Here is a 21,096-nt window from a genome sequence, read left to right on the forward strand (position 1 = left end):
AATTGTAGGTGACTGTTGTACAGTTTTCAGTTTGCTACTGCCTGGCTAATAGCATATTCTTTTTATTTAGGTTGTTTTTCAGTACTTTCTTCTGAATTGATACGCACCTTTGAGAACTAGTTTATAGTTGAAGATTCTCAACGTTTGTATTAGTGATACACCACCAATGTTATCTGCTCTCCCCAGTTATCACATACATATCACTAGCGTTGCCCATCGCAGATCGGAAGCCATGTGACGGTACTTTGTCAGTTACATTTTAGAGGCAGTTTTGTCCTTTTCTTTATATTCAGGCCAAGTGTGGTACGAGGTTTTATATCTCTAGCTTTGCAGGTGAATTTCAATTCTGTAGTCTGTTTTTTGAGACGTAATATTATTGGATGAGTTGACTTTGTCTTCACTGTACAAATGAAGACTCTGAGCATTGTCTATTCGTTGAAATATTCTAGCATTTGATTAATTGGCTTAATGTCTTCTGACTGCAACAAACTGCAGAATCTTTGCTTTCAGCAACTGAACTTGAACATTCCTCTGACCAGCCATTTTTCTGTATTTATAGTAAAGCCATTAACCTGCAAGACTCATGAAGTGGCTTGCTGTGCTAGCGGAATGCACACTGTATCCAGATGGTTGTGACAGTTGCACCAGAGTTCCCTGGTTAGGATTCAGAAATACAACAGAAGCCTCTGCCACACCTTACCAATAAAGTCTTTGCCAAGGGTTTTCCAAGTTAGGGGTCCATTTAGACTGAAATATAAAATACATCAAACTGTTAATATGATTGGATTCAAGGAGCTATCAGTATACACAGCTCTGTACCTACGCAGAGTTGAGGTTTGACTTGGGCCTTTTAGTGGTGCTGGATATTTCTGATACTGGAGCAAACTACAACTTAGATCTTTAAATAGTTGCTGTTCTCTCCTTTCATTTTTCACTGTTGGAGTCTTTCACGATTAAAACTTGGTTCTTTTGGAATTAATCTATTATATAATTCTTTTGGAATTATATAATATATATATATAAAAAAAAATATATATATATATATATATATATATATATAATTCTATTTATTATTATTCTATTATTATTATTATTATTATTATTCTATATATATAATTCTTTTGGAATTAATCTATTAATTCTCATTTTTGCCAAAAGGAGACTTCTGTCAGATGGGAGTGTATTTACATGATGCTACTTTAGAGCCCATCTGTCTAGATCCCAAGATGGGCCTGTTCTGTTTTTCAGTTCTTTGGACTGAGTCTTAGGTCTTAGTCATCTTAAGTACCTGAGATGCTGGCTGGTGATTGGCAGGGCCAGTTGACACAAGTCAGGACGGGGTTATGGAACTGCTGCTCACACTTTCGCTGCTGAAAGAGAAACAAAACCAAGTTAATCAAGTTTGTCTTTGTGTTGACTGTGTCTTTTATTTCACTCTTGGCTAAGTCTTGATTTCATGGTGAAGGAAACATCTGCAGTGTCTTCTCACTTCCCTTCATCAGGGATTTGTTCCAAGGGAAAGTGAAGAGGAAGATGGCTTACTGGTTCCTGTACATACTGTTTCTTATGTGGTACCAGAACTTTATGTCACTAATAAAATGATGGTGTCAGCTTGTACCCTAGTGTTTTTACTCCCCATAGCTGTGTTAGCAGAGCATCAAAAATAGCACTGTTTGTGTGAAATACTTTAAATTTCTTCTTATTCTGTTGTGAAATAAGCTGAGATGCCTTAATTCGAAAAGCAGTCTCTGATATCACATTCAATTCTTTTGAAAGTGTTGATGCTATGCCTTTCATCAAATTGCATAGTTTAAAGATGGAATGGCAGTGCCAAAACTTATATTTATTCTCTTTCCAATTATTTAGAGATTAAGAACAGAAAGGGATTCTTTGAAAGAAACTATTGAAGAGCTCAGGTGTGTACAAGCACAGGAGGGTCAACTCACCACTACAGGTAACAAATGTGGAGATTAAAAGCATCTTTTCTAAAGTTCATGAGATTTATCTGAACAGTATTGATTGTACTTTGGGAGAAAATAAATGTAGACTTCTTTGAAAGCATCAGTGAGAAGCTGCTTTTACTACTCATAACTTGCGTAACTTCTGATTTCAGAACTTTTAGACTCCTCACAGTGGTAGTTCTAGGATGTATTTCTAAATTGTTTAGTCAGTCTGAAGAAAATTACTTATGCTTTCTCAAATATGTGTGGTATTTCATGTGTTGCAGTGTGTTTATTATGTTGCACAGCTTTTTGAATAATCTGTTGAGAAAATCACCACAAAATATGTTGACCAGATTGATTGTAGGCAGAAATAGCAGTTGTTTTTCAAATGAAATTGTGCTTGCCTGTCCTCCTGTAGCTTGATTCTGTGTCATTTTCCATTCTATAGCATTACTCTAAAATTACAAACTTGTAGAACAAATTAACTTCTGTTTCTTTAAAAGAAAGTAACTGGTCTGCTTGCTAAATGTTTTACTTTTTCTGACTCAGGATCGATGCTCCTAGGAAGACAAGAATCTTCAGACAGTTTAGCAGCAGAAATTGTTACTCCTGAAATAAAGTAAGCTAATATGTGTGCTTTGTTATACTAACCATTATGATGTACCCATAAATGAGTGGTTTACATCTTAATAAGTGCTGAAAAGTTTATGCAGTTAATGTTTTCCAACTCATTTTGGATTTCTGCACAGCAAAAGCTTTTATGCTTTAGACAAAGTTCGTTTGACCTCTCTTCAGTTTTTGTATTGTGCTCCAAAAGAAGGAAAAACAACAAACTTCACCTCAGACTGTACTTTTTCTGCAGAGAGTTCATGTAACTGCAGCTTGTATGTACTCTGACAGAATACCAGTACTTGCTGTTGTGAAAGGAAAAAACGGCTAACACTTGAAAGGAACAATAGATTTTGTAACCAATTTTATATCTTAGTAAATGATTGATTTATGCAAGAGCAGAACAGCCATGGCAGAGCTGAAAGAGGTTGAAAGTTACGTTATACCAGTAAGCTCATTCATTATCACTATAACCTGAAAATTAAGTTATTGAAAGACAGTCATGTCTCAGATATGTGTTGACACTGTAGGCATTTAATTTTTTTCATCCCTACAAATACTGATACAGTTGTTAAAAATTGGAAAGTTCCTTATGTGGTTAAAAGCAGTGATAAAGGAGTAACTTTTTACAAAGTTAGTCATAGAATACAGTTGACTTTCTTCTATCTCTGTTGATACACCTTAAATTCAAGAGCATTTCTTCCAGTTTTATTCAGGAATTGAAAAATAATGTTTTGTGGCAGTATTAGTGAAGTATGGAGTTACTGATTAAACCTACAAGACTGAACAATAGAAGGCAGGAGCCATAAATGCTTTAAAGACCCAGAGACATTTCACCATCTCCTCACCTTAAACTGAAGATGAAATCTGGATTTTATGGAAGTATGCATCTGTGCAGACTGTTTACAGATCCTCAACTCAGCCTCCTTGCCTACCACGCAGAGGCAGTCGCAGTAGCTGCCTTAGTACTAGAAGTTCCTGATCTGGAGGTCTGGGCTGCTGCTTCCTTAGGTAAAGAAGGAAGGCAGCCCACCCATTCAAGCAGCAGCTACTGTTCTTACGTTCCCCACATTGTGACAGGACATTAATCTGTTTGCAAGCACCTTTCTTCACCTCATGGAGGAAGCCAGAGGACTAGCTGGGAAATTTTTGCAGTCAGGCCTGTCAGTTGCACCTGTGTGAATCAACAGGAAACATGAGGAAAAGCAAACTCTGAAGCAGAAGTAGCTTCCCCAGGTTCTAGCAGTAGTTCATGTACAACTGAGATTACAACCTCCCTTGATGCTTGGCACTTAGTTCTAGATTTTCTGTATTCTACCTAATAAACATGTCGTGCTATACTCTGATATCTAATAGAGTGATTCAGGCAACTTTCTGTTGTATTACTTTCAAAAATTATAGCTCTTTTAACTGGATTTTAATTTGGGGGCTTGAAGACGTAATTGTGGTTTCATATGTCTTCCTTAAATAGGTAAAGAGAATCTTTATGCAATCTTTACACATCCTGTGGTAATCTGTTTACAATTTCTGGAAAATTGTGTTTCAAATTGTTTAGGGAAAAACTCATCCGTCTTCAGCATGAAAACAAGATCTTAAAGTTGAACCAGGAAGGTTCTGACAATGAAAAGATCGCCTTGTTGCAGAGCCTTCTTGATGATGCAGATTTACGGAAGAATGAATTGGAGACAGAGAACAGGTAAGAAATATTGTCTTCTGCCCCCAAGTTGCACTGATTTTTTTTTTTCAGACAGTGCTGTACACTTTTGACACTTTTTGTCCAGCACAAGGTTCCCCAGCGCAATAAAAGCATAGACTTACTGTATTGAATGAAATGCTGAAAGGATGTGATTGAAGTACGGCAGAACAAAAAGAATCTGAGAGATAGGGAGGCTGGAAAGAAGGCAGGCTAGAGGGGGGATGTGATTAATGTTTAAAAATATCTAGTGGAAGTGCCTAAAGGAAAGGGAGCTAGAGTCTTTTCAGTAGAGAGGCAGAAGAGGCAATGGGCAAAAACTGAAACACGTGAAATTCTATGTAAATGTAAGAAAATACCTCTTTACTGTGAGTGCTGCTAAATGTGTGATGCCCAGAAAGGTTGTCTCCATGCTTGGTAATAGTCAGAACACAGCAGCACATGTTCTTTGATATAGATATCCATGGAGACAGACAAGATGCATCTAAGGATGCTAAGGTAATGCTAAGTAAAGCTGACTCTTACTTGTGTGTGGCTGCTCTTCATTTAATCTTTGAAAGGTCTTGGTAATTGATTGAAGTTTTTGAAGTTTGAGAAAAGCTCAATGCCACACTCACCTTCAAAAAGACAAGAAAAAGGATCCAAGGCTGACTGAAATCTGGAATCTGCTTCCAGTCACCTGAGGGACAGGGAAGGTCAATGTGAATATTTCAGGCCTGACTAATGTAATTGTCTTCTACAATGAAATGAGTGGCTGCCTATGTGGAAGTGGCTTTGGCAAAGCCTTTGTCACAGTCTTTCATGGTATGTTTATATTCCAAACAGTGGCGTATAGACTGAGTGGTGAACTCAATTATAGTGAATAGTAGTGCTAACAACAGTGTGGAAAAATTAGCTGGTGGGAGCTAGTTGAGAAAAATGGTCCTTCACTTATGATTAGCACTTGCAAGGCCACTTTTGGATGTAGCACGTAGTTTTGGACATATCAGTGTAGAAAATATGTGGACATACAGGAGTACTGAGGTGAGGGACACTGGAGCACATCATGTGGGGTAAGACAGAGGACAGGGTTTGTTCAGCCTGAAAAAAAGATGACAGGAGAGATCATTCTGTGATATACATCTGCATAATGGGAATATGTGAAGAAGGCAGGTCGTTGACAGTGGAAGTACAAGACGCAGTGGAAACTATTTTAAGTACAAGAGATTCTGAAGGAATACAAAAGGAAAAAAATGTCCAAAAGAAATTTAGAGAACAGCTACAAAGAAATTGTTGGACCTCCATCTGTAGTGGTGTCCAGACCTCAGCATTACAGTAGTCTGCTGTACTTGGACCTGCTTCAAGATATTTAGATGAATAAATTATATAATTATAAATTATATTTAGATAAATAAACTCAGGAGGTCTTTACCAGCCTGCAGGTTGTTAGGGTTCTGTGACTGCATAAAGGCAGTACGGTAGTTGTCTTCACACAGAAAGTCAAAAAGAGTTAGAAACTCTTCTCGTGTGTATATGGAAATAATTTCTTATGACTTACATGAAACACTGACTTGGAAAGGTATCAAAATGTTCTGGGAGGCTGCCAACTCTGACCTCTGGAACTGAGTTCTGTTATAAATTCTAAGTACTAAGTTCTGTTATAAATTCTTAGTGAATAAAATGCAGTATTATATCTCTTATGTAGATCTGGAAACAGCAAACCCTAAAAGTCTCAAGCATCATCTTGAAATTTTTTGTTCTTTTCTGAAAAATAAAGTTTTACTTATTTCATAGATTGATAAATCAGAGACTTCTCGAAGTGCAATCCCAGATTGAAGAACTACAAAAATCTTTGCAAGATCAAGATTCAGAAGCTGAAGATGTAAGTAGAAATCTGGGTCAAGCTTACGTTCAAGTAGTTGTAGTGATTTAAACAAGAACTTTTTGTAGAAATTTCAGCTTGTTATTTAGTAAAGAATCAGACTGCTAGGAATTTCTCATTGTTTAGCATATTCTTTGTTACTGCCTTAACACTAAATTGTTCTTCTTTAGATAGAACATAAGACATTTCTGTAAGGGAAAAAATACAAACATTCTATGCAGAGAAAGTATCAAATATGTTTTATTTGATTAAATTTTGTCTGTTCCAATACCAAAGAAAGCATTGTTTAAAATTATACAGTTAGAATAAAGAGTTTCGAGGGGAATTAAGGACGTGTTAATTCTCCACATCTTAATAATGTATCTGAAGATATTTTTGTTTCAATAGTGGAATTTAAGGTCTTTCCTGCTGGTGGATGCCCTGTAATTTTTTTTTAATGTATCAGCTAATGCAAGAAGCTTGGCAGGCCAAAACTGAAAATGGCAAATGATTAGTCACTTAACATAATATAGCATTTTCTGTTTCCACACACAGAGTTACTTTTGTTGTAAATTTGAGAGTACGCATCATGGCAGGTTAGCGTGAGAACAACTTTCAGTTTTCCACTCAAAAAATGCTTTTGCCACCTCCTGTATTTGATACAAGAAGCTCTCTAAACTTTCTTGAAAACAGCGATTTGCAGGATATATCTATCTATCTATCTATATATACAGTGTGCACTCACAATACCAGTGTATTGCTCTGCTAATTGGCAACAAATTGTAATGTGTTGCATTCTATTGTTGTGTTTTTATTTTAAGTGATTTATATTAAAAAATGACAGATCTTCTAGCTGCTTGTTTTCATTTAAGAGTTTTTAATTTAGTTTTTTCCATTAATTTTTAGAATATATTGCATGACTGTAAAGACCGTAGTGTGGTTCAATTGAGGCCATTTCCTGAAGTAATTTAGAATGTGTTTTAGAGTTTCTTTTAAAATAGGTTCATGCTATTTTATGATTCTGATATATTCTTTGCATTCTTGTTCATTTACTAAAATCTGATTTTCCAAGATGAACAGGAATATGAAAACGGTATTCTCAGGTACTGTGTGTTGTAAATAGTCCCTATTTAATTGAATTCAGCATTATTTACTGCACTGGAATTCTGTTCCTTTTTAAAGCTCTAATTTGGGCTGTAGTTTAGGGCACGTCTGCAGCTTGTTTACAGAACTGATTGCAGCCTATGTAGGCATAATGTGAGGTGATTATGCGAGTAGTAAAACAGCACCATGGTACACAGTGCTGTGTGTGTGCAGACAAGTGTTGCTAGGCAGAGCTGGAGTTTGTTCAATTAGCTGCTTTCCTCACTTCTGTATAGGTCTGACCAAGCCAGTGGCAATAGATACACACTAACCTCTTAGCCTGTTTTGCTGAGCTTAGTATGTAGGCCTTCACTTCTTTTAAAGAAGTAAAAGAATCACAGAATCACAGAATTGTAGGGGTTGGAAGGGACTTCCAGAGATCATCGAGTCCAACCCCCCTGCCAAAGCAGTTCCCTACACCAGGTAGCACAGGTAGGCATCCAGGCAGGTCTTGAACATCTCCAGAGAAGGAGACTCCAAACCTCCCTGGGCAGCCTGTTCCAGTGCTCCGTCACCTCACTGTAAAGAAGTTCTTGCGCACATTTGTGCAGAACTTCCTATGCTGAAGTTTCCAGCTGTTTCCCCTTGTCCTGTCTCCACTCACCATTGAAAAAAGTCCGGCCTCGCCATTCTGCCCCCCACACCTCAGATATTTATAGACCTGGATCAGGTCCCCTCTCAGTCTTCTTTTCTCAAGGCTGAACAGACTCAGTTCACTCAGCCTTTCCTCATAGGGGAGATGCTCCAGGCCCCTCACCATCTTTGTGGCCCTCTGCTGGACTCTTTCCAAGAGATCCCTGTCTTTTTTGTACTGGGGAGCCCAGAACTGGACTCAGTACTCCAGATGAGGTCTTACCAGGGCAGAGTAGAGGGGGAGGATCGCCTCCCTCCACGTGCTGGCCACTCTCTTTTTAATGCACCCCAGGATGCCATTGGCCCTCTTGGCCACAAGGGCACACTGCTGGCTCATGGCCAACCTGTCGTCCACCAGGACACCCAGGTCCCTCTCTACAGAGCTCCTCTCCAGCAGCTCATCCCCCAACCTGTACTGGTGCATGCAATTATTCCTCCTCAGATGCAAGACTCTACGCTTGCTTTTGTTAAACCTCATCCAGTTTTTTTCTGCCCAGCTCTCCAGCCTGTCTAGGTCTCGTTGAATGGCAGCACAGCCTTCAGGCGTGTCAGCCAATCCTTCCAACTTTGTATCATCAGCAAACTTGCTGAGGGTGGCCACTATCCCCTCATCAAGGTCATTGGTGAAGATGTTGAACAAGAGCGGACCCAGCACCGATCCCTGAGGAACACCGCTGGTTACAGGCCTTAAAAGAGTATAGAGTCAGATCAGTAGAGGTTGCAAGAACATCTGAATCAATGAACACCTCATCCAGTCTAACAAAGCATAGCAAACCTCAAAGTTAAACCCAGTGTCAAGGGTAATCAGGTTGTACTCAGACATCTTGGAAGTTGTCCACAAGCTATCCTTGAAAAGTGATTCTTCAGATTTATGAGAACAGAGACAAGGAGGGACACAGCATGCAGTTCATTGTTTGACCAACTTTTTTCTGATTTTTACTACTTTTCTGCAATAGTGCATTGAAATCCTTGCTTTTGCATACTTAGCAGTGTAAATATGAACAACCTTGAAAACTGAAGGTCCTGTTTGTATTCTTGTTATTGTTTTTTTTTTTTTTTTTTTTTTGTGGGTTTTTTTGTTCTTTTAGTATTTTTTGTTCTCAAAGCTGAAGTTTTAGGCTTGCTCAAGAAGCAGTAAAAATGTTTTTCTAACCCAGACAAATGCCATTGCCAAGATCCAGATTGGGACGCAATTTGATTTTTGTACTGAAGGTGCAGTGGAAAGGGGATGTTAGGAAGACATCAGTGTGAATAGGCCTGTAACAGGCACTTGCACAGCATGTTGGGATTCATGAATAGTCCCTTCTGGGTACTGCATTACTAGCCAGGAAATGGCCTCCTTACTCTCTGATCTTCCAGACTGCCATATTAAGAGAAACATCTGTGGTGTGTTAGAATAGCAGGTTTGATTTGTTGTCTTTCGGAACATGTACATGCGTAGGGCTGTTCAACAAGAACTCCAAACAGCCTTATGTCATTTGCTTGCTTTATCGCTCCTGTTCTTCCCACTTGTTCTCTCTTTTTCTGCCTACTGTAAATATAGTCCTAAATAAACAACTGACCTTTGAATACTTCCACTTCTCTAGACCAAGTTCTGCTAACTCTCTAACAAATTGGGAATTTTTCATACTATTACATAGGCAATCTTGGCTTTATATGCTATTCTTAATACACTTACTATGTCCTCCTGACTTAGCTTCTCCCGGAAAGGTCCCCAGAATTCTGTTGCCTGTTTGGTTTCTTATGAAGTCAGCAGCTTTGCTTATTACTCCTACCTGTTTGTGAAATCTGGCCATCCTGGTGCTTTTCTTAGCTTCTGACATTGTTAGCTGTTGTATCAGGCAATTTTCTCAAATCACGTGCTATAGTTTCTCTCATCCTGTTTAGTTAGTCTAACCTCAAGCCAGATCACAGTCATCTGCCTGCAGCTTTAACATACAGAACAAAGCCAAATTTAGACCCCAGAAAGGAGAAAGAATGCTTAAAAAAAAAAGGCTTATTTTTGCATACTCCCCCATTTTATTATAAATGTGCAATAAAGAAATGCAACTTTGAAGTTGGCTTACACATTGGAAGTTAGGAATCATAAAATTTGACCCAGGAGTGTGATCAGAGACAACATTTGGAAGCCTTTACCTTTGAAGCCTTTAACAAACCTAGCATTTGGGGGTGATGCACACTGTAGTTGTTCCTACTGGTCAAAACATGCACTGCAAGACCACTGGAGCATAAACAGTGAAGGTTGCTGATGACAGTTGCTCTAGAATGCCATCACATGCTACAGTTCCTCTTCAGTTGGTGTGGGATAAACACAAAACAAAACGGAGAAAAAGCACAGTTCATAATCACCCCAGGAAAACATACGCATCTCTTCATGGTGGTTGTAGTCCAATAGATTGCATATTTCCTCCTGTTGTGTTACTCGCATTGATTTTTTCATACATAACTTTTCAAAAAGCAGTTGTTCTCCTTTGAAATTCTAGTTTGAATATTTAAAAATATGCTTTTTATGATTTTTTAATTTTTTTAGTAGTGTGTTTTAGAAAACGTTACAGTATGAAGCAGTTGATGAGAACGGAGGAGAAAAGTGCGCATGCCTGAAAATATGCATAGCTTTAACTTTTCTGTTCGTGTACTTTCTAAACAGTTTCTTCTGTTGGCTGCTGTTTTGCTTAATACTAATGATACCTCTGTTTCTTGGCATGGGCTTCTGCTCAAGGTTATTGTGAGTATGGCTTTCTATTTACTTAACACTACTTTCAGCTCATAGGCATTTACTGATTTCATTTTTTTCAAAAAGTACTCACTGTGTATGAAGTGAGTTTAAAGTTAAAATAAAATTTTCTTTGAAGCTTTTATTTAAAGAGCTTATCAAAATGTGAATTAACCAGAAAGTGGAACACTGTAAGTTGTATGATTTTTTTTTTTTTTTTTTTTTACATGGCAGTACAGATGAGAAACAGAAAAGTCATGAGAATATCTGTTGTTCTCTGGTCCAAAACACTCTGTTCCCTCTAGTTTCTGTGGGAAAAGGAATTAGGTTCAAATAACTTATTACACGTCTTCATTCAATTGCTTTGCAGTACTGCTAGGGCGATTCTTCTAGTGAATTTTGTTGCACTTTCTATTCCAGGTTAATTTGTTAAATCTGATTAAAACTGCTGAAGAACATTTTCCTTTATGGATCTTACTTATACTGATCTAGTTCCTGGGGAGATATCTGTGAAAATGTGGAGCGTTCTAATTTCAGAGTAGTCACACAGCTGTTGAGGAAAACTACCACAGAGGACAGGTTTACAATTGTAATCTAAATCTGAGTGAAGTAAAAAGGTGGATTTTGGTTAGAATGTCAAAATTGTATCTTAAAAATAATTTTGAAATTACGTTAAAGCACCACAGTATACTAAAGTAACACATTTAACTTTCCATTTTAGTCAGTTCTTCTGAAAAAGAAACTTGAAGAAAATCTGTAAGTATTATGTTAGTCTTATTTTGCTTTCCATTTAAAATGTGTTTTCCATATGGCAGGAAAAGCAGATACTCATGAATAATGCATCTAAAAGATAAACAATTCAGAGAAACTGCTTTGCATGGGAGAGTTAGGGAATCTGCTATTTGGATATTATTTTCATTTAATAGAATACCCTTAGCAAAATAGTAAAAGCTGTAAGTGAGCCATCACTTTTGACTTATCACTATTGTGATAATTAGAACACATTGCCTAACATTGCATAAGAAGAGTAAGTTCTGAGGGAAACATGGTAATGTAAACAAAAATAATATCTTTGCATGTTAATAGGGCATAAAAGAACCTTTTAGGAAGTGCTGTTATTTTGTTCTACTATTTCTACTTTCTGAAATATGAGGAGATGCTCACTTTTTTATTGCTAAGTTGTTCGCATAGTTTCTGTTGCTTTGGGATTCATCCATTCTTTCATAATGTCATCTAAGTTACAACTATTCATTTTAGGCATCAGTTGCACAATGTACTGTAAGTTCTAAAATAAGTTCCTAATTTTGGACTGAGAATGAAGCTGCTTTTTCTCCATATACTGTAATAATTTTCAGCTTATGTAACAAATATTTCCACGGTGACATTGATACACCTGCCTTTTGACCTTGTGCCCCATGGCAAAAATTGGTAGTGCCGTAAGAAATACATGGCTGTTTGAGTTTTCTTATATATCATTTAATGTTCATTCAATCGCAGTAAGTATGCTGGGAAAACAACGTGTGCTTTTTTGATTTGTAACAGTGTGAAGCTCCATGAAGCTAATAATGAGCTACAGAAGAAACAAGCTATTATTGAGGATTTGGAACCAAGATGCAATAACAGTTGTGAGTTTACTGACATTCAGTCTATTCCTTTTATTTGTAAAGTATTTCATTTGTGAGGTCTTTAATTAGAATGCCTGTGGAAAGTGCAGGTTAAACAAAATGTACATGTTCAATGGCATTGATAGTTGTTGTTAATTTCTTCAGAATTTATTGTGGCCAGAAAAATGCTTATAATACTCGAAATAAAGGAGATGGTATGTGAAGGACCACCATGATAATGACCACAGAAATAGCTGCTCAGTATCGTAACTGTTGTTGAACCTCAGCTGCTCAGAACTGTCATATCTCCTAGCATCTTAATTTTGAAGATCCCTAGGTTATTTTTACTGACAATACATATTCCTTCAGCATGTTTTCAGGTGACAGATTAGAACTGTGTTGTAATTTGAGAAAGCTTTTGGACAGTGGTCAACAAGAGTGTCGGGTTTATATCATATAGACAGATGGTTTCCAAACTGCTAGCATCTAGCTGTTAACGACTGATTTTTAGTACAGTCATGCTATTTGTTTCTTGAGAAATATTACTAGAGCTATGTTGTTGTTTTGAAGCTTACTCACTTTATAGAACAAGGCAAAAACTTGCAACCAATTTTAGTTCCTCTGGTATATGCAAAAAAATATTCTAGTCATGAAGAGATCCAAGAAGACAAATATAATTGCAGTATTCATTGCACGAATCCTCTATACAAAAGGGAATTTTGGTTGTGTTGAGCCAAAACTACAATATACATTGTAAAACTCTGTCATAGCAAATGGTAGAACTCTTGGAATTGAAGATCAGGGACTGAAAGAGAAGATAATAAACTTGTGATCCTGTCATACTTGATAAGCCTTAGTGTTAAGTGTAAGAGCAATTTACTGACTCTCTGACTTAGAGAAGTCAAGATGTGTTAAAGCTTCTGTAGTTGCTTTTTAAAAATCTGTTTTTTCCCATTTTCAGTCCCATTGAAATAAAAATACTGGTGGTACTTCACACTCAGGATAAAAGTTGTGTGAATTATTTCTTCAGGTTCTTTTAGGTGTCCTGGATGTTTCCAAAAGGATTGGGTGTTATACAAGAATCATCCCACCATGAAAAATTAATTTTATAATCTTGAAGATCATTTAATATGATTCTCTTATTGTTCAGTGAAGACTTTCAGCAGGACTTTGTCCTCTGGCATGCTGGAACGTGACTTGATCTTGTTACCAGCTTAGTGTTTTCCAAATGCTTCAAGAGAAAACTATAGGATAAACATGAAAGAGCATGACAAAATTAGGCTGCAAAACAGATTGTGAGTTGCCAGTTGTCTAATTTTGTCTGAGCCACACACCAGTGATATGTGCTGTTTGATGCAGAATGATGGAATTGGTCTTTTCCTATAAAGATGTGTAGTTTATACAAACTGTATGTGGCTCAGCACATTTTTTTAATCAGCGCAGGAAAAGACTGTGCAGTGAAACTGTCCTTCTGGTCAGTGCTGCTGTGGAAGAGATTAAATTGAGTACATTTATGTTGTGATTCTGGTAATTTTTTTGTCCAGTGTTGCAATTGAATGTATCTAAGCATCACACCTGTCGATCATTAATCTCACATAGAATAGATAAACTCATTTTTATCTCAGTTACAGTACCAAGATATTTCACAATCCATAATGTATTAAGAAACAAGTTTTGTGAGTCTGCTAACTAATTGCAGTGATTTGATTCCCTTTGTCTTTATTTTTCATAATTTTTTTAAAACAAAACTTGTGTATTTCAATTGCTTGAGATTATGGAAGAGTACACTTTTGTTCTTTTCCTGAGCTGTTCAGTAATTCAGATTATGATATCTGTTGAATTACATTCCTTATGTATGCTTTTCTTAACTGCAGTATGTTCTGGCTGTGCTTTAAATGTCTGTTTGAACTTGTGAAAAATAAACATAATGTAATTGTTGTTTTCCAATGTGCTTACCTCCTCACATAAAGCACTCAAAATTGAAGAATTACAAGAAGCTTTAAGGAAGAAGGAGGAGGAAATGAAGCAAATGGAAGAGCGTTACAAAAAGTATTTGGAAAAGGCCAAAAGTGTAAGTGTATTTGTTCTGCATTAATATTTCCTGGCTGCACCACGTGTCCAGCCTCTGGGAATAAAAAATAAAGAAGTTAATTGTATATACAGTGGTAAGAACAAGAAAAGAAATGGTGAGTTTCTTTACCATCTTACCATTATGGTACACAATATTGATTTATTCTTCAGGTTTTACTTTTGTGTTCCTGGCTGTCCCCTCTTGCTGTCTATCTATAAGCCCCTTCTGCTGTCTGTGTAAACATATATACCTATGGCAGCAGATTTCTGGAGTCACCCGGTGAAACCTGACTTACTGAAGTCAGAAAATGACAAGGAGAAGTGTGCTAAACCTTTTCTACTGTTGTGACAACCTATTTCTTTATCAAAATTCTTTAAATTTGGGTCTAAATTCTAAAAACTTGTGTCTCTGAGTGACAGAGCTATAGATTAGTTGAAGTCATGTCCATACTAAGAAGTGATATGAAATAGCTCCACTGTGTTTCACAGTCAGAGAACCACCTGTATAAATTAACAAGGGAAGAAAGCTTTGTGAGCAAAAATATTTTTTAATTAGCATCTATGCTGGGACTTCTGGGAACTTCTGATGGTTTTCCTGAAGGCTATGCTTCTGTACACACAAATGTAGCTTACTGAGACTTTGTTTTTTGTTTTTTGTTTTTTTTTTCCCTTATGTTGCTTACTCTTTCTCAGGATATTCTGATGAAAGAGTGCTGACTTCCCCTTTCAGTAAGATTTATTTGTATGTACTGTGTTACTATGGGACATCTTATCCGACAGTAGTATTAGTTATTTTAGTCAGGTTAGTTTTTTGTGATCTTACCAACTTCTGCTATTCTTTTTTGTGTGTGCGAAAATGAATACACTTCCACTACTGAAACTGTCCAATGTTTATTTTCTTAAATACAGTACATTAAAGTACTGTTTTATTTCAACATCTATATGTGAACCTGAAATGGGTAGAAAGACAAATCAGAAGTCTTTTCCCATATATCCACGTTTTGTTAAAAAGTTTTCAGTTTTTTTCTGTTAAAGAGTTAGGAATCTGGATGTTATGCTGCATTTCTTCTTGGTTTAGCTCTGTGGTTTTTAGCACCCAGATGCTGCCTGTAATGAATGCCATATATGAGCATACCTAAATGTACATTGTTTTATTAATAGGTAAACGTCCATGCATATGCCACAGCATGCTTCTTGACATAAGAAAGTTTTCTAGAAGCAATGCCATCTGGTGCCAGGTGGCAGCTTTCCAGACTGAAGATATTTCTAAGCTGTAATCACAGAATCACAGAATCACCCGGGTTGGAAGGGACCCCAAGGATCATGTAGTTCCAACCCCCCTGCCTAGCAGGGCCACCAAACATACACATTCAGATCAGGTTGCCCAGGACCCCGTCCAACCTGGCCTTAAACACGTCCAAGGACGGGGCATCCACAACCTCCCTGGGCAGCCCGTTCCAGGGCCTAACCACTCTCCTTGTAAAGAACTTCCCCCTAACATCCAACCTAAATCTTCCCTCCTTCAACTTAAAACCATTTCCCCTAGTCCTGCTGTTATCAGCCCTTTTGAAGAGTTTACTCCCCTCCTGGGTGTAGGTTCCCTTCAGGTATTGATAGGCTGCAATGAGGTCGCCCCGCAGCCTTCTCTTCTCCAGGCTGTAAAGGAGAAGCTGACAGGCCATAAGTAGGTAGACAAGAGCTGTAACGAGAAAAGATCTTGAGAAAAAGTTTCCACCACTGTGGCCCAAGGTAGTGCAACTAGTGAAAGGATCTGCATATGTGGGTCTGAGATGCTGAACCTCAGGTGTCACTTTTTCCCATTAATGGTTTCATTTTGTGGTCATGTAGAAGAGGCTCCTGTTTGGATGCACTAACATACTGTGGCTGATGTTCAGAGCGTCTGTCTTGCAGTTCTTCAAGATTGTTTTGCAGGATTCAGCCTGTTAAAACTGCACATTCCTCTGTTCCACATTTTGGTGTGTCTTTTCTTACTACTGATGTGCTTTAAGTTTTTTAGGTTTTTTTTTTTTCATTCCATTGGGTTGATTCTTGCAGCATTTAATTAAGCACAAATTGGTCTCATCTTACAGGTCATCCGTACCTTAGATCCTAAGCAAAACCAAGGTGCAACTCCTGAGATTCAGGCTCTGAAAAATCAGTTGCAGGAACGGGATAGAATGTTTCATTCACTGGAGGTATCAGTCTTTACATTTCCTTGTTGATGCGTATTTCCGTATTATTTTTTAGATAAAGACTAATACTTTTATTATATATTTTTTTAATTTATGATTTTGTTTATTTTATAGAAAGAATATGAGAAAACAAAAAATCAAAGAGAAATGGAGGAGAAGCTTATTGTTAGTGCCTGGTACAATATGGTAAGAGACTCCAAAACTTTAAAACATGGGTTGTTCGTGAAATGCCTCATTTATTTACATGTTGTTGTTGTTTGAAAAGTGTTTTCCAACAGGCAGGACATTTGTTTCTATGTTTCTTCATGTTTTGAAGTTTCTACTATGTAAGAGTTTATTCCTCTAAACGTTGGGGTAAGCTGGAAGCCTCTAGTTGCTGTCTTGTAGTTCCAGCCCTTCTGTATATGGACTTGCAGTGCCTGAATTTCTTTGATTCTGCAATGTCCAATCTTCTCATCATTTCTAATGAAGGGGCAAAAAGAAACAATAGTCTACTACTGCAGTAAACACTAACTAGCAACCTCTTTAACCTTGGGTACAAATTTAGTCCCAAGTGAAGGTGAATGTGGGCCTGGCACCCCCTTAAATTGCTCAGAGTATTAGGGAGCAGCTTTTGCTGGGTATTTATGCAGAGACATTTTTCACCTTTAACAAATGCCTTTCAGAAATCTCCTTGGTAGAATGTGGCTGCATTGAAGCTGCTGTTCTAATATGACCCAACTGACATCCATTTTTCATTCTTCACCACGAAGTTCAAATTCTTCCTCGCTTTCAGAAGAATTTCCTTCTTGATGTTCTATGTTCTTGTTATGATCATGAATAGTAAGGCAAAAATAGTACTTAAGCAAAGTGTTCGAATCCTTTGAATATTGAAGGGATTTTCAAGTGGCAGGTGTCCTTGACCAGATCTGTTGCATTACTACCACTGATGTGCAGAATACAGGGCAGAATAAAGAGATGTGGTTCAGCAGCCAATCACGAGTGCCAAGATGAGTGTTGATGGTTTTGTGTATGTCCTTTCTAATTAGCCTTTATTCTGTACACAACCCATCGCTTCTCTCATTTTCTCCTTACATTTGCTCCCACTGGAAACACACTTTCAAGATGTGCTCCTGCTGTGAGCTAGTACAGAGATAAAAATAATTTCATTGTTTTCAAAAGCAAAGTACTTTTCTGGTTCAGCGTACTAAGGGGGGTTGGGTGATGAGGGGAGGCACTTCTGAAAGGGTGTGCTTATGTGGAAAAGCAAATTGTCAGATGTGGGAATACAAAGGACCTGCTTCTCAGCAATTTCCTCCAAATTTGGACAGTAATTTGAAAAAATATTGAGGAACTGTAATGAATCAGGAAGAATGTCTTTGTCATGCCTTTAAAAATGTAATGCTTTATGTTTGAAATTCAGAACAACTTAGCGTTGATGCAGATGATAAAATATAAATGAATAAAGTTGTCAAGTGTTGTGTTTTTGTTTTTTTTTTTTGAGAAACTTGTTTTTGTCCACAGGGGATGACTCTGCATAAAAAAGCAGCAGAAGACAGGCTGGCAAGTACAGGCTCAGGACAGTCCTTCCTGGCTAGACAAAGGCAAGCCACAAGCACAAGGAGATCATACCCTGGTCATGTCCAGCCAACAATTGCAAGGTAGAGAAGGCCCTAGAAAGAAAATTGCCCTGTGATTCAGGCTATTTCTATTGCAAATTACTACGTTCAAGGAAAAGCAACCAGCATTTTTTTTTCTCTTTTTCCCTTGTTACCACCCTTATTTTACAGTTCAGGAAAGGATTTTATTATGGTTTCTCATTGTTCTATGAAGCCCTTTTCTTATATTTTTGGGAGTCCATCTCTCTCTTTCTCTCTCTGCATTTTTCTGAATGTGCCAAAGTTTTGAAAACATCTAGCTGTACAATAATGGAACCTTGTAAGTTTATATGAAGCCTGGTCTCTTACAAAAAGCCTCCTATGGGTTGTCTAGCAGTGTACATTTCCTGTCACAGTTGATATATTTGTGCCTACAAGAGTTGTCACACTTTACAAGACTGCCTTTGTTTAAGAGGAATTAGACCCTTAATAGTGTGCTAACCAGTTGCTTCAAAGAAGACTGAAAACTCGAAACAGAAATGCAAAATTAGTATATAATATTACTGTAAAATGTTTGCATCTGAAAGGCTTATTGGCAACAGAAATGACCTTTGCTTTTATTTTTTTTTTTTTAATCTCTTATATATAAAATTTCTTCTTGTTCTTGGTGTTGAGTAGGGAAGCAGGAAGATTTATTTTTTTTTAAGCTTTTGTTTATCCACTAGTGTTACCTGTTTGCTGGCAGAACTGAATATTTTCAAATAGCTTGTCCCATTCTTCTTGATAAGTTATATGCATAATACGTAGTATTAAACAAACTGAAAAATATTTGAAGTGCTTTAATATGCTACTGCATCTTCCATTTTAAAAAAGGCATTTTTATTAAAATTTTACTGTTCTGATTTACTGTTATGTACTTGCAGTACATAATGGATCAAGGCCTAAGTTAATGTTGCTGATGTTGCTGTATTTCAGTTGTCATCCCCTGCTAAGCAACTTGCTTTTAATATGTTGATTCAGGGTATAATTGTATCCGTTGCCTTACTAATGGTACCAGTGCCTTCAGGTGAGCATGTTGCTGACTTTGGTGAAAGCTGGCTGTGATTTGCTGCCTTCTTAGCGTGTAGCTGGTTGAAAGTATGTTACTCAATATTACCTTCATATTGATCAGTCAGGTGGATGGTGGCTCCTGTGATTAATTTAGGCCCTGATCCTACAAAATATTCTTTTTCCTTGAGTGATTCTGTGCTTTGGCTATCTTTTTTTTTTTTTTTTTCCCAAAGAATGGTCAGACACAAAAGGCCTGAGTATGAGTGGAAAGTTTCGTGTAGTACATCTTATTTTAAACATTTATAATTTAGAGGCTGTTTGTAACCTAGTGCTGCATGCAGTCTGGTTTCTACATTTATTCTTTTAGCTTATTTTAATGCCTTTCCGAGTGAAGACATTTTTCATAAATACCCATACTGCAATCTATCAACCATCTGAATAACTGTATTAATCACAAGATAGGTGGGATGGGCAAAGCATCATTAAACAAGCACATTGGATTAAAGGGCAAGGAACAGGTGAATGACACTTGTAGGTACTCTTTTATCCTCAAGCACATCATTTGTTTTAATCTAGGCTAGGAATGCTTTCAATATGTATCTGAAAAAGCTTCAGTTCTGATCTTTTTCTACAATCATGCCAAAAACATAGGAAGTCTATTGTCTACATATAGATTTGTCTTCTATGCTTCGCATTTGGGAAAAAAATTTATTTCCTAAAAATTCTCTTTATTAGTTCAACATAAGAAAAATCTGGGCTATACTTGTAGGATAAAGCTGAGACAGAAAAGGTATGTTCCTGTGTGCAGAAAATTAATGATGTAAAGGCAGTTTAGAACAATTTCTGTCTTTTTGTGTCTCTTACTGAGATGCCAGATGCTAGCAGGACAAAAAAAGTCTATGTAAATCACGAAATCATAGGTATTACCTACCAAAGTGACCACTATTTGTGTGAAGACTTACTGATCTTTTTTTGTGCAATCCATTAGAGTCATTTGAAGAATTTTTTTCTGTCTTGAACCTTTTACTTGTCTCCTGTGTGAATGGAAGCAAAGTGAGGTTTTTGTCCTTGTTTGAGAGTGCAGCTTTTTATATCACCTACAGGAAGAACAACAAAAAAAAAAAAAGCTAAAACTCCATCTTTATTTTGATGTTATCAAACTGCCAAAGCAAACTTGTGAAAGAAAGAAACATTGTGACCTTAGTGGGAAGTATTATCTTATAAATTTGTCTAAAGATTTCATTTGCTGTTGCTATTAATTAGATGCACACCTAACATAACTTAACTGTAATCTGTGCACTAGAATAAAACTACTCGCTTTTATTATTTTAACTTCTATTTTACCACTTTGCCCCCAAAGTTCTGATGACAGACAGATGCCTCTGATGGCTGGGAGATGGCAGAGCTTCTAACCAGTATTTGTACTTCAGCTTTTAGTTGTGGCTTCTTTCCTCTCTTCACGGATGCTGGCTTATTTTTCTACTCTCTGGGAATCTCCTCTTTTTGACTGGGCTTTCCTTTTCCCATAAAATAATATGTTGAAAATACAATGAAATGTATATTCAACAGAACTTGCATTGAGTACAAAAATATAAGAAATATGTTACAATCCTACAGGTATTACTTCTAAAGATAATCTTTCTATCCAGGTCCATTAAGTTACTTGTTTAGTCTTTTGACAGCCATCAGTGGGAATTCAATTCTTTGTTCTTTAGCATTTTCCTTTTATTGTCTATTGCATACGTTTCTTGATCATTGAATGTGGATGGTTCTTAAGAAGTATTGCTGGTTATGGAGCTTTGGAAGTAGTGTGCTATTAAAAAATAAGGGCTCAGAGTGTGACTTGAAGGAGAAATGCAGAAGAGCTAGCAGTGAATGCTGTCTATTCTTCATATCATCAGGGAAAGAATACAGCCAAAAAGGAAAAAAAAAAAAAAAATACAATTAAAATGGAGTCATCCTGATATATATACTTCTAAGAAACTCCTAGGAAGATTTGTGATTTGTTTGGAGGCAGCAGACTATTGAC

At 37.1% G+C, this 21,096-nt stretch overlaps 1 protein-coding gene across 3 annotated transcripts in view; it reads left to right on the top strand.

The window, feature by feature from the left end:
- The window catches only part of HOOK3 (hook microtubule tethering protein 3), an 82,336-nt gene that overhangs the window by 51,835 nt on the left and 9,405 nt on the right, over positions 1 to 21,096 (top strand). The window contains exons 13-23 of one of the 3 annotated variants that reach the window (XM_042866193.1): positions 1,867 to 1,954; positions 2,493 to 2,562; positions 4,108 to 4,248; positions 6,019 to 6,106; positions 10,581 to 10,586; positions 11,296 to 11,330; positions 12,117 to 12,199; positions 14,149 to 14,249; positions 16,339 to 16,443; positions 16,555 to 16,626; positions 17,944 to 18,080. In XM_042866193.1, the coding sequence (XP_042722127.1) occupies positions 1,867 to 1,954; positions 2,493 to 2,562; positions 4,108 to 4,248; positions 6,019 to 6,106; positions 10,581 to 10,586; positions 11,296 to 11,330; positions 12,117 to 12,199; positions 14,149 to 14,249; positions 16,339 to 16,443; positions 16,555 to 16,626; positions 17,944 to 18,080 (926 nt within the window). Of the gene's footprint in view, positions 1 to 1,866; positions 1,955 to 2,492; positions 2,563 to 4,107; positions 4,249 to 6,018; positions 6,107 to 10,580; positions 10,587 to 11,295; positions 11,331 to 12,116; positions 12,200 to 14,148; positions 14,250 to 16,338; positions 16,444 to 16,554; positions 16,627 to 17,943; positions 18,085 to 21,096 lie in introns of those variants that run through there. The other 2 variants (XM_042866192.1, XM_042866194.1) reach the window with 2 other exon arrangements.

Source organism: Lagopus leucura, unplaced genomic scaffold, assembly GCF_019238085.1.
Source record: "Lagopus leucura isolate 7727_CA_CO unplaced genomic scaffold, USGS_WTPT01 Super-Scaffold_810, whole genome shotgun sequence".
Classification (NCBI taxonomy): Eukaryota; Metazoa; Chordata; class Aves; order Galliformes; family Phasianidae; genus Lagopus; species Lagopus leucura.